Below are 12,898 nucleotides of genomic sequence, written 5' to 3'. Positions count from 1 at the left end.
GGTCTGGGCCGCCCACCTACCTGCGTTACCTAGACCGAGGGTCTAGAGTCGCCTGAACAGCGTCCCATCTTCGCTTGGCCCTGCTTTGGATCTGCTTTGGATCAGCTTAGATCTCCGCTGCCCTCTGCTTAGAACCTGCCAAGCGTCGATTGATCATCCGTCTGATGCATCTCTGGCAGCCCAACCTCGAAATGACTTGTAAAGGGGCCTAAAACCCTGGCAAGATTCCGCTAGGCAGCTCGGCACGCACTTCTCCAGTCAGTGAAACATGTCGAGACACTGTCCCATAGGTAGTTTGTTGGGGCTGTGCCACTGACGTCTCCTCTCCCACTCTCCTCTCGAGTTGCCTGTCGCCGGGGCCACAATCGAGACTCGAAAGGGCTTCGGGGGGGGTTGGACAGCAGAAGGTCGCGAGGGCTGTGCTTTGCAGCTTCCCTTCGTTGGTCGTGAGAGGCGTGTCAATTCTCTCCTTCGCTTGAAGGACTCGGTTTTGTCTCGCGTCGATGTGTGCCTAGTGTCGAGGGGCCTCTCAATCAAGCACCCAAACACACGAGACGGCTGCTGCGCAAGAACCAATGGAAGCCTTGCCCGTCATGTTTGCTGCGCAAATCGTGGCTTGGCTGTTCCTGTTCGAGGAGGGGATGGACCCTGTGGTGGACGTTTCGATTGGGGTGCCTCCATGTCCAGGACTCGGCGGTCGGAGTTCGCTGATGTCTCCTTTGCACGCTATCTCTCAAGCAACAAGTGAGAGCTCGAAAACACAGAGGTCGGCGGCTCCAGGGAGCGGAGGATCGCAGCGACCCGATGGACGCCTTGTCAAAAATGTGGGAGGGACGGGTTCGTTATATGTTCCCTGGTCTCCCGAACACGGCCATCTAATCAAGATTGCCACGTTTCGATCAGCGCCTTTTCTGAATGGCATCTGCACTCACGTACGGGATGCCACATGGTCCAGGCCCCAATTCTGGCTTCTCGTGAAATGGCATGTCTTCGAGCATCATCATAATCAGCTGAGCCCGCTCAGAAGTCAGGCCATTTCCCACAGAGTGCCACGGTCTGATTGGTGGGCCAGCGTGCCGCAAGGACCCCAACACGCCAGACCCTGTGATCGGTGGAAGCGAAAACGGACACATGCAGTCGCTGGCTGTGGTTGGTTCCCATGGATTGGGACATGCCGAATGTTCCATTGTCGTTTCGTCCATGTTTGCCGCGTCAAACGATGTGTGCCGAGTAAGCAGGGTCCTACCTATCTGAGGTACGGTAGGTAGGTATTGGAGTCAAGGGTTCCCTAGGACCTCTGGTAGCACCAGAATTTATGATGATACCCAGCTCCATGGTGCCTGCCTGCCTGCCTGCCTGCCTGCCACAATAAGGTCCCTCCTTCGTCCTCAGCATATCACCTTGTCGGCAACAGCTTTGAGAAAATCGGCTTGTGTCCCCTGGTGGTGTACCTGCTTGTGACAGGAAGCAGCTGGCATACAAGGCTGATGACCTGACTGATATGGAAAGAGTGCTGACCAGGTTGGTTACCCCCCAATACGCCAGACAATGACAACACATTCAACAAGATATTTCCCTCGGTGATAATAAAACGATATAGCCAACCCTTTCATTAGGGTCGACGCCCCCAAGTTTGATGGTCAAGACGACGGTATTTGGTGGTTTCTTGCTCAGTAGGGGATAGCGGGGTTGTCCTGCAGCCCGGGAGGATCATCGGTCACATATTGTGTCATAGACTGTACCTGATCGGCGTCTTTTATCATTGTGCATCCAAGTATTCGAGCTGATTGCCCGTACTTTTCTATTCAAACATTAACCACCATAACTTCACCGATCCTGAGCTCTTTGAACCCTCCAAAACAATACGACCTTGAAGTCAACCATGGGCATTCCCAGTATCAAGGAGCCAGCCGTGCCGTACGGCAGCGTTGTCGTCATCTCTGGAGCCAGTGGCTTCATTGGATCTCACATCGTAGACCAGGTACTTGCCGCAGGCTACAAGGTCCGAGGCACTACCCGAAATCTGCAAAGGAGTGCGTGGATGAACGAGTTCTTCGCAAAGCAGTACGGGCCGGAGAAATTCGAGCTCATTCAGGTACCAGACATGGATGTCGATGGTGCTTTCGACGATGCCGTTGCAGGTATGAACCCACGCCTGTGCGCTCCCATGACGTTGATAACATTCTCGGGCATCAACAGGAGCGTCTGGTTTCATTCATGTGGCAAACGACATGACAGGAGTGTCAGACCCCAAAATCGCCATACCTCGGGCTGTTGCTGGAGCCCTTAACGCGCTCAAGGCATCAGCCAAAGAGCCGTGCATGAAGAGATTCGTCTTCACCTCGTCTTCCTTCGCAGTGACGTTGCCCAAGCCAGGAAAACGCTTTTCTGTCACGGCAGACACGTTCAACGACGAAGCTGTCGAGCGCGCCTGGCAACCAGATCCGGACGGCACATCGGTGTATGCCTGCAGTAAAGTGGAAGCAGAGCGAGCCATCGCCAAGTGGGCCGAGGAGAACAATCCTTCATTGATCGTCAATACAAGTATGCCCTTCTTGCCCGATAGAGTGGAAAGACACGTGCGACTGACCTCGGTGACTTTCAGTCCAGCCTAATGCGAACATTGGCCCAGTGCTCAGCACTGCCCACCAGGGCTACCCAACCACAGCCGGGTGGGTTAAGAAAGTCTGGGACAAGGACTACAAGGGACTGGAGCATATCCTGCCTCAGCACTATGTCCATGTCCAGGATGATGCACGCCTTCATGTCATTGCACTGGCTCACCCTGAGGTTCAGAATGAACGGATTTTCGCCGTTGCTGGGCCCTTTAACATGAACAGTATCATTGACATATTGCGCAAACTACACAAAGACAGAAACTGGGAAGCATTTCCAGATGACGCTCGGGATCTTTGCACCTTCGTACCGACCCAGAGGGCAGACAGCCTGTTGAAAGAGACGTTCGGCCAAGGATTCAGGAGCATGGAAGAGTCTGTCAAAGATAATGCAGCAGGCCTATCCTAGATGCGTTCATGAAGCATAGATGCTGGCTACATGGGGTTGAATCCTAGGGTATGATTATCATTTAGCCACTTTTTGCTGGTTTGGCTCGTTGCCTTGTATTGGACTTGAATGTGAAGTCAGTCGGGACGATGTGAAAAGGGTCGTCTCGGATTGAGCAATGCCCTATCGCATGATGGACGCAGATTTATGTCTCAAAGCATAGTGCTCATGAACTATCGGATTCTGACACGACTGATTGTGTGCCATGGCATTGAGGACCCCCATAGTAGAAGTAGTAACACAGCAGTTTGGTCGTAAAATGGTGAGGTTAGAATGGCCCCACACCACAAATGCACCCATATCAGGCAAGAACATCGGAACGCTCAACGGAACAGCTTCGACTAACAACCTTCCGACGAACAGGTGAGCCTACCCCACAACTCGCGGACATGGGCGCATTGCCAGAAGATAACATAGCCGATCTCATCAAAACCTACAATGAGCTCAACAGCAACCGTATCGAGGAGCTTGCTGATGAGCCCAGCGCTCTGGAGTTCATGAGATATGTTGCCCGCAACACCCCCTTCGTCGTCCGCAACGCCGCTACATCTTGGGAGGCATACAAGAGATGGGATAAAGACTTCCTCCTGAACACACTGGAGGGCCAGTCCGTCAACGTCGCCGTCACTCCACACGGGTAGGCCGCTCGATGTGACAGAGCCTTACCAGATCGGCGAGTGGTCACTGACAAGATCTTCAGGAACGCTGACGCACCCACGCCACTTCCCACCGGCATCCTCTCACTCTCCAAACCTCACGAGGAGCCTCAGCGCTTCGACACCTTTCTCAACACCATCATCGCCCAAACAGCCGAGGACCTCTCTTCCTCGCCACCAACCGCCGTCTCGCCCGAGGTCCTCTACGCCCAGACCCAAAACTCGAACCTCCACACCGAGTACGCCCCTCTCTTCCACCTCGACCACTTGCCCCGCTCCCTGCCCTTTGCCCGCATCGCCCTCGACCAGCCACAGCCAGACGCCCTCAACCTCTGGATCGGCAACGCCCGCGCCACGACGGCCCTCCACAAGGACAACTACGAGAACCTCTACGTCCAGCTCCGCGGCCGCAAGCGCTTCGCCCTGCTGCCCCCGCACTGCCACCCCTGCGTCAACGAGCGACCGCTCCGCTCGGCCACCTACCGCCGCCGCTGCGCCGGCGGCGGAGCCGACGCCGACAATGACGGCACCCTCGTCCTCGAACCTGACGGTGACGGCACCGAAGATGTCCCCTTCGCCACCTGGGACCCGGACCGCCCCGACGAGAATGCAACGCCCTACTCGCACCTCGCGCGGCCCATGATCGTTGTGCTCGAGCCCGGCGACATGCTCTACCTGCCTGCCATGTGGTATCACAAGGTCTCGCAGTTCTGCATCCCCGAGGACGAGGGATTTGTCCTCGCCGTCAACTACTGGTATGACATGGACTTTAGCGGGCCGCTCTACCCACTGAGCTCCTTCGTTCGTAACTCTGCCCTCAAAGCGCAGGCTGAAGCAGAAGGGCACGAGGTCTGACCCTGAACGTCTGTTGACCTCCGAGGCAGACTCCGGTGACGAGGGCCAAGACAGGCGTGCGAACGGGTACGGAAACAGTCACAGGCACTGCACGTCGAGCCAAGAAGAAGACTTTCAACTCATCCTGACATGGGGTATTCACTATCTCATGCCCTAACCTGCAACTGGCTGGCCCTCTGCCAGCTACCACCACGGCATCTCTCTATGTCAGCCCGACCGCGACCGCAAAACGGGCCTCTCATCCCCAGCGTGCGCCGCGAGAAGCCCCGCCCTCTTATATGTACACTGGTAGCGATCACTGCCGCCCCTATTATCGGCATAGGCATCTTTCTGCCGAGTCGAGAGCAAAGAAACGTGGCGGTTGACGCCATGTGAGGAGTGCACCCCCGCCTCGCACAGGCCTCTCCATCGCCTGCAGTTCTCTGGAAAACACAAATAAAAAAAATGACCCCAAAACGCCCGAATGCTCCCCTCGGCGCATGTCGAATGTCATTGTACACCGCTTTTTTGTTGTTCCCTCCAAGCTCCCCTTACGTCCCGGGCACCCTGCGTATATAGAGCAGAGCAGGCAGGTGAAAACAACGCAACCCGGACTTTGAAAGCACAAAATGCCCCACCCGACGAAACGAAAGCACACACAATAACGGCCATCAGTTGAGGAAGCCTTTGCATAGAGCCGTTCCGCAAAGGCATGGAATGCGATCAAGGCTGCCGATCTCTCGCTCAAATTTGTAATCGTAGGTCAACTCCTCAGCTGCAAATCTTGTTAGCATACGAGGATACCCAATGTAGACCGTGGAGGGTTTGACTTACTTCGTGCAATATCGCGAAGTGCATAGATGACAATGCGTTTGCTGCCATCCACTTTGATAATCTTGGCGGTACAGTTGGGCATACAGCTGTGGTTGATGAATCGGGCAATGCCGCCCTTCTTCGTTGCGTCGATGACCGTGTTCTCGTCAATGCGGAACAGATAGCTGCTGCCCATGCCCTGCTTGAGGTACCTGACTTCGCGAATTTCTGAAATCTGTTGCCGGACTTGCTCGCCGACATACTCAATGATCATGTCGTCCTTGTTGATGTTCTCCTCTGTGTAGAGACCCCAGTTGTGGATCGCAGAACGGGCAAACTTGACTGGCTTCTTGCGCTTCTTGAGTTGGTTGAACTTGAAAACGTCGGGATCGCCCGAGGACTTCATTTCGTCTTGCAGTGCCGTGACGTGTCTGCGGTTGTTGGCACGATTGGCTCGCGAGTTACCCTTCGTAGGGGCAGGAGCAGGAGCAGTTGTGGGCGCAGTCTTGCCGTCCTTCTGTACCCGAGCCTCTCTTGCTTCCCTGGCCTTCTGGACCTTGATGTGATGAGGTAGGTATTTGGACTTCTCCGAATTGAGAATCTTCTTGATAGGCTCCGTCCTGGCGCAACCTGTAGGATTGGGGACATAGTACCCTTCAATCGCAAGGCTCTTTTCAGCCGACTGATCCAGGTTGTTGACCTCCCGCACGCGGTTTCGCCTCCATAGCCACAGCAGAGGATCGTCGAAATCAGCCACAGGGAACCTTTTCTGCAGTTTGGCAAAGTTGGGAAGGTCTGCGGGGGAAAACTCCACATCTTGCAGCGGTCCAAGGCTAGCGCTCGAATCTTGCGAAAGTTGCAGTGCCTTCGTGGGCTCGTAGGCGAACAAACTAAGGTCCGTCGGTACAGCAGCTGGTTGATAGGCCTCCTCTTCCTCGACAGGTTCCGATTTCTTGGGGTCCTCAGCAGCAGGCGTTTCTCGGTCTTCGGGCGCCTCAGATCCTTCAATATCAGACTGATGCTTCTTGAGCGCCTCGCGCTCTTCGAAGAGCTGCTTCTTGGATTTCCTCTTTGATTTGATCTTCTTAGAGAGCAGCTTACCGGCCAAAAGGCTAGGCGTCTCGGAACGAGATAGACTCTCTTCTTTGCCGCCGGGCAGATCGCATTCGGGCGTGACACCTTCCGACACGGGATGCACAGGAAGTCCAGTCTCGATATGGTCGAGAGTGACGCCGAACAGTTCCTCGTCGGACTTCTTCTGTCGCTTCAGAGCAGTTTGCGCCTCGAGCTCGAGCTTCCGCTTTTTTGTGGGTAGGGTTCCAACTGCGAAGCTGGCTTCGGTCATGGAGTCTTCTTCAGCAGCTCCCCACGAGCCAAGCTCATCCTTCGACGCTTCATCATCTTCATCATCCGTACTCATACGGCTACGAGGACGAGATTCGGGCTCCTCAGTTTCCCGAGCCACAGATCTCCTGCCTTCATCATCCGATTCGACATCACTGTCGTAGCTTTTGAGTCGGTGGTGGAGGGAGCGGAAGGCGTTTCGCGCTTGCGGCGGTCGTTTCCGGGCAAAGGGATCGGTGAAGCCGTAGTTCCTCTGCTGCGCCTGTCCTGGATTCTTGATTTTGCGAATACGCGGCAGGGCCGATATTTCGAGGCGCCCGGTGCGCTTCTCGATAGGATCGGCACCCGAATTCGGGGTGCCGACCTGGGGGCTTTCGTTGCCTGTTGCAGTCTTGCGCGAGGGCGTCGACTCGATCGGGTCCTCGAGATTAAGCTGCCGTCGTCTCGCAATATGGTTCTTGGGGTCAAGGAACGCCGTGAGGGCAGGTGCTGCTACCCGCGTACGAATGTGCTTGATCAAGTGCTCCGCCAATTCATGGCTGATGACCTCCCGAGCTGCTTGCACAGGATCAAAATTCTTGGCCCTTTGGCGCTTCTCCTCCTCCAGGTCGTTCTTTTCCTCTTGACGTCGTCGGTCGTTATCCTCCCTGTTCCGCACTTCTTGTTTTCGCTTGCGATCGGGGCTTGGAGTTCGTCGACGTGGTGCATGAGCCGTAGTTTCGGTCTTGTCGTCCATGAGCGGGGGCAAACATAGCGTCATATAGAACTCGTAGTTGAAAAATTCAGTTCTGTGGACATTTCTGAAGCATCGCTCTGCTTCAGATCGGCCCAAGGACGAACTTGGAAAGACGATGTAGTAGCCCGTTCGGTCGACACGAATGTCGTCAAAAGAGTGTGCCTTGAGTCTCTTCTTCATGTGTGGAACAGTTGTATGCATGACTGGGACCTTAGCACTTGGAACAAAAATGTAGGGCTCGCCAGCTAGCTGTGGTGCTATCGGCTTATCCTCTACAACGCTGTGTTGTTTGATCGGTTGAATAGGCCTGCCAGGGCCGGTGGGCATTGGCGTCGCAGTTTGCCTATGCGCCGCAGGTCCTCGAGGCGCCATTGGCGGCGGGCCGTGTGCTGGCTCCGGCGCTGTTGTTCTGGGCCCAGCTGGCGGAGGTCGAACATTTGACGGGTTTGGGGTAGATCTGTCCCTATTGACAGTTTCCTCAAGCATACGGCCACTTTTCTTGCCATTGGGATCGTATTCAACCTTGATGTTGTTGCTCTCGATGCGTTGACCATTCATGGTCCTCAGGGCGCGCCGAGCAGCGTCGATCGCTTTGATGGCCATAGGCCTGGATCGGCTGGGCTGGGAGTCCCGGTAACGAAAGGTTGCGAACCCGAGATAGCTTCCTGTCTCGGGGTGCATCTTGTTGCTGCTCTCGGCAATGTCGCCAAAAGTTGCAAACGCCTGCAAGACCTTCTGGAAGTTGATGAGCGGGTTGAAGCCCATCACGACGATCTGTGTTGGCGGGCCCGGGCCGATGGAGGTCTTAGGCTCGAAAGGATACGGTTTCAGGTTGTATGCGGCGGGCCTGAGGCGAGACTTGTGGTGACGGAAGTCGGTGTTCATGTAATTCAATCGCCCGCCCATAGCTAGGCGAGGATCTGAAGGGGGGGCGTCATCGTCATCCTACTCTCATCTCATTAGCCTCAATTCGCTCCTCAAATGACGCCCCCCCTTCAAGGTGGGTATAGTATAGTATAGATGAACGTACCATTCCAAACTCTTTGAATGTTGGCTTGGCGGCCCTGATCTTGTCCTTCGAAAGTGTCTTATCGAGTAACGGGTCATAGATGCATTTGACACCTTTTCGCGATCGACCGGGGGCACGCGCGGGAACGCGATCAATGGCAGGGTATGAATCTGATGAGCCATTCGGCATATGGGCTGGGCTATGGTGAGCCGTGGACGACTGCTGATGGTCGGGAATCTGGGAGTTGGATGTGGTCGGCTTCGGTGGATGTGTATGACCAGAGACTGAGGGCGACTCAATTGAAGTGAGCGGGGTGACGGTGCTTGCAGCTGCGTTTTGAGACAAGCCGCTGGCAAGGGACTGCCGCGTCGTTGCGCTGAATATGGATGAACCTGTGCTTGCGTGGGAGCTTGCAGAGCCAACAGCGGTCAGGATCTCGCCGAGAGGAGACCCATGATCCTCTGCTTGGTGATGCGACCCGCTCACCAGGTTTGCGTCTGTAGGTGCGGCTTGGCCATTGAGGCCATCGGCAGGAGCAGCAAGGACAACAGGCTGCGAGGCAAGCAACGAGCCAGCCGTCTCTTGTGTCCTTAGCCTTGCTTTCTCGCGCTCTGTAGCCTTCTCCCTGGCTGCCCGCGGGGCAGTTGGGAAGAACTGCGCGAAACCCGCGCTGGACTGGCGAGTCATCGTGAAGGAATGCTGCTTCTACCTCCTCGCCCAGCCTCCGAGCATCCTAGCTCTCGAATGATACTCGTAGAAGGGCACCATGCGTATGGGTGGAATGCGCGACAGGCTGTATCGTGAAGGATATTGTGTTGGGGGTATGTTCACGCGACCAGCCAAGGGTGCCCAAGAAAGCTGGCAGGAAGTATGAGATGTCGGATTGTGTTTGTCGCGTCAAGGAAAGCGCAGGTTTGATGGAAAGACAGGGGCTATTGGGCTTTGTCGCACGATCCGTTGCGCGTTGATGGATTGAATCGGCGACGTGAGCGACAGACCAAAGACGAAGCCGAAGCAGTGTTGTCCAAAGTCTTTCAGGGATGGCCACGGAGCAAGGAATGGCGAAGCGCCGACCACCCACCTCAACTCCAGTGCTTGGGTGGAGGCTCAGAGCGGTACCTGGTTGGCCGGTAACTTTCGAACGTCATTGGCGGCAATGGTACGCCAGAGTCAAGTCTTCAGAGGATCACACAGGTCAGCCGGGCTGCACGTGATGGGCTAGGAACTTAATTGGACTCCACCATCTGTCGCGCGCTGTCGCGCATTTTCGCGACCCTCCTGCAAGCTCGCGTTTTGAGGAGGTTGGGGCCACTGTCGCCTGGGTATCTGGATCTTGAGGCATACCATCATGCATGGCAGTCACTGTCTGTCGCAGTCTCGATATTGTGCTTGGTTTGGTGCCAAGTCTCTAATGGCTGCCATCTCGCGGTATCGTTGATGGTCCCGCCCATTCTCCGGAGCTTTTCTTTCCCAGCTCTGCAGTTCCCCTCTCTGCTTCGGGCATGCACACCTTCGCTCATGCTACATCCAATACATCAGGCTTCTGATGGCGGCAACGCCGACGAAGGTTCCTGGACCAGAAATCAAGTCCCATGCACTGAGTGATGATCCCGGTGCCGCCCATAATTAAACTCGGAATTTGATATGGCCATGTCTCATTCATTCATTAGAACCTAAAAGAAGCTTTCGCTATTGATACACTGTTTTGATCCCAGTCTGCGCAGTTGCGATATCGATTTTGGCTAAGCCGGTATGACATAGAAGGCCCAGGCCACCAGGTATATCATTTAACTCGTTACTCCAGCTTCAACTCAAACTCTTCGTCCTCGTCATTATCAAATTGAGGAGCAGACCCAACAACATCGATGTCGTCCTCAGGTTCAAAGATGGAGAGGAACTGAAGGCGCTGGAGAGACTGCTGCTCTTCTTCGGTGGTTTGTCGCTTCTGGGGAGCGGGATCTCGTCGTATAGTCAATGCAGACGCTGAGGTCGGAGGGTTGGTTCTAGCCGTCTCAGTGACCGTTCCTGGCATCGGAGCTCGACCACTGATCAGCGAGGAAGCGGATCGGCCCTTGGTGTAACCAAGGGTGCTTCTTGAGGCAGCCTCCCCGACAGCGCTCTCTGCCGCCACCGACTTGGACGGCGCTGTGGGTGCTTTGGCGACTCTTTTACCAGGTAGCAGTGAAGAGATAGGCCTTCGAACGGGGACGTCGGGCAACTTCTTTGCCCTCACCGTCGAGCCTTCAGTCATGGACAAAGCTGAAGCAGCTCTGCGCGAGTTGATTGTGGCTGGATACTTGACGGAAGGCTTGGCGTTCATCTTCGTAAGGTTGGCTACTGGTGCCGTCTTCTTCTGAACAAGTTTCCTGGTTTCCGGGACATCCGAGACGGACCAGTCCATCGAATCGATGTCGTGAATAATTTCCTCGTCGTTCTTCTTGAGAGCTTTCTGCATCCGCTCTTCGTGCTTACGGTCCTCGAATCTGAGGCCGTCTTCGCCAAGAGGGTTGTAGAAATGGTTGTAGTAGCCCTTGAACATGTTTTCCTTCTTGAGACCGTTGAAGTTCAGACCACCTTCAGGGAATACATCCGACTCGTAAGGCAGGTCTTTAACCCGCAACGGGGCATGCTCAATCTCATGTTCGTCCCCACCCAGGTCGATGTGAACAGCAACCTTTAGAGGGTCAACAGCCGGGCCCTTATTCTTCGGCTTCTGAATTGTGTTTTGTTTGGCGTCGGTCTTCTCGAGCTCCTTGACAATACTCTTCACACCTTGTACTTGTCCGTTCTTCGCTTTCGCATTGGTGGTTTTGTTTCCAAGAGGAGCGCGAGCCTGCGTGCCTGATATGCTGCGTTAGTTTGCTTTCAAGCAGTGCGACACGCTAGAAGTAGCTGAGCCATACCTGAAGGAGTGACAAGTCTCTGACGAGCCGGCTGATTGATTGTGCCTTTCGTCTTGCCGAGAATGGTCTTCCCACCAACGGCGTTTTCATCGTGATGTCCTGACGGCGTCTTGGGGTACCGGGCTCCAGGCGTCTTAGGGGCCAGATGCCCCTTTCCTTGAGCCTGCCGGATCGTCTGGGCCGCATTGACCGCGTTCTCATCACGAAGAGCGAGCATTTTGTTGAGCCTTGCGGCACGATTGGCGCAGGTGTCGTTCCGCGATTATTATCGAATGATACTCGGACAGGGTCTGCGTTGTTGGATGTTTGTTGGACGGTTGGTTGTTGGCCAGATAGGAGGCGAAGAATTGGCAACATGTGTTTGGGAACGGTTGTCGGGACAACTAACCGAGCAGGAGCCTAGTAGGCGACGGTCGGCGGTGCGCGATCAGCCAAGGCCACACACAGCTCAAGCCGCCCCGCCTGATCATCCCCACCATTCCCCTGCCTAGATCTGTTGGTGCACGGCCACCTTGTCAGAGGACTGGCTCCCAGCTCTGCAGTACCGGGGCCCTGTGCACATAGAGGGGGTGCTTCGTTATTTCCTCCCACTGCCCCTTCACCACCTTTACCAACCCAGCCATCCGTCATTCCAAGATCTTCCTCTACGACACAACACTTGCTGCCAAAGCCTCGTTTTCACTTTCATCGCTACTCTACGTACCTCAGAAACCGACATCATGGACCGCATCAAGGAGGTACGCTTCCTGCCTTCTTTGGGGATGCCCCACTAGCACTGGTTGTCCTGGAGGGGTAAAACCCCCTATATCGAGTTGCGGTGCTGACGTTTCTTTTCGCGCATAGAAAATGAACCAGCTTCGCCTGGAGGCCGACGAGGCATCTTCCAAGGTTGAGGAGCTCCAGTCCAAGGTCAAGGTTCTCGAGCAGGAGAACCTGTCCAAGGAGCAGGAAATCACCTCGCTGCAGCACAAGAACGGTCTTCTCGAGGCCGAAGTCGAGAAGCTTGAGGGCAGTGTTAAGGATCACAAGAAGGCTGCCGACGAGAGCACAACTACCGGCACTCAGAACGAGACCCTGCAGCGGAGGCTCCAGCTTCTTGAGGAGGAGGCCGAGGATGCCGACAAGACTCTCCGCGAGGCTAACGAGAAGTACGCTGCGATAACGCTCCTACCAAGTACAGAGAAGAATGCCCGCTAACGAGAAATGACAGACTTCGTCAGACCGACGTCAAGGCTGGCCACTTTGAGCGCAAGGTGCAGGCCCTTGAGGTCGAGCGTGACCAGTGGGAGGCCAAGTACGAGGAGATGGCGAAGAAGCACACGGAACTCAAGAAGGAGCTCGAAGAGCTTCAGAACGAGATTGGCAACATCTAATTCAAGTTGTTGAGGTTGACGTTATTGCTGCGTGTATGCTCTCTTGATGATAGAGCCTGCGGCGGACGTTGTAGGGTGACAGTATGGACTTCCAGTCATTTGAGAACCTTCAGGAGCCGCAGCGGTGGAACTGTTGTCTCCGATTTCCAAATTTGCGACAGTATAGC

At 55.1% G+C, this 12,898-nt stretch overlaps 5 protein-coding genes across 5 annotated transcripts; 3 read left to right on the top strand and 2 right to left on the bottom strand.

The window, feature by feature from the left end:
- Window positions 1–1,882: 1,882 nt before the first annotated feature.
- D7B24_001039 (uncharacterized protein) lies at window positions 1,883–3,024 on the top strand (the record flags this gene model as incomplete). Its single annotated transcript, XM_028635284.1, has 3 exons — window positions 1,883–2,141; window positions 2,200–2,544; window positions 2,606–3,024. 3 exons carry the CDS (start codon window positions 1,883–1,885, stop codon window positions 3,022–3,024), a joined length of 1,023 nt encoding a protein of 340 aa, XP_028492172.1.
- Window positions 3,025–3,452: 428 nt separating this feature from the next.
- On the top strand, window positions 3,453–4,574 carry D7B24_001038 (uncharacterized protein; the record flags this gene model as incomplete). The annotated part of the gene is made up of 2 exons (XM_028635283.1): window positions 3,453–3,700; window positions 3,764–4,574. 2 exons carry the CDS (start codon window positions 3,453–3,455, stop codon window positions 4,572–4,574), a joined length of 1,059 nt encoding a protein of 352 aa, XP_028492171.1.
- Window positions 4,575–5,340: 766 nt separating this feature from the next.
- SET1 (histone methyltransferase set1) lies at window positions 5,341–9,142 on the bottom strand (the record flags this gene model as incomplete). The annotated part of the gene is made up of 2 exons (XM_028635282.1): window positions 5,341–8,391; window positions 8,477–9,142. The coding sequence occupies 2 exons, from the start codon at window positions 9,140–9,142 to the stop codon at window positions 5,341–5,343; spliced, it is 3,717 nt and encodes a 1,238-aa protein (XP_028492170.1).
- Window positions 9,143–10,250: 1,108 nt separating this feature from the next.
- Window positions 10,251–11,575, bottom strand: D7B24_001036 (uncharacterized protein; the record flags this gene model as incomplete). The annotated part of the gene is made up of 2 exons (XM_028635281.1): window positions 10,251–11,296; window positions 11,359–11,575. The coding sequence occupies 2 exons, from the start codon at window positions 11,573–11,575 to the stop codon at window positions 10,251–10,253; spliced, it is 1,263 nt and encodes a 420-aa protein (XP_028492169.1).
- A 502-nt stretch (window positions 11,576–12,077) lies between these two features.
- Window positions 12,078–12,731, top strand: D7B24_001035 (uncharacterized protein; the record flags this gene model as incomplete). Its single annotated transcript, XM_028635280.1, has 3 exons — window positions 12,078–12,095; window positions 12,202–12,506; window positions 12,569–12,731. 3 exons carry the CDS (start codon window positions 12,078–12,080, stop codon window positions 12,729–12,731), a joined length of 486 nt encoding a protein of 161 aa, XP_028492168.1.
- Window positions 12,732–12,898: the final 167 nt, after the last annotated feature.

Source organism: Verticillium nonalfalfae, assembly GCF_003724135.2.
Source record: "Verticillium nonalfalfae strain VnAa140/NRRL 66861 chromosome Unknown scaffold_119, whole genome shotgun sequence".
NCBI classification, from domain to species: Eukaryota; Fungi; Ascomycota; class Sordariomycetes; order Glomerellales; family Plectosphaerellaceae; genus Verticillium; species Verticillium nonalfalfae.
The sequence above is the reverse complement of the archived record's forward strand: the minus strand, read 5'-3'. Positions and strand labels throughout refer to the sequence as shown.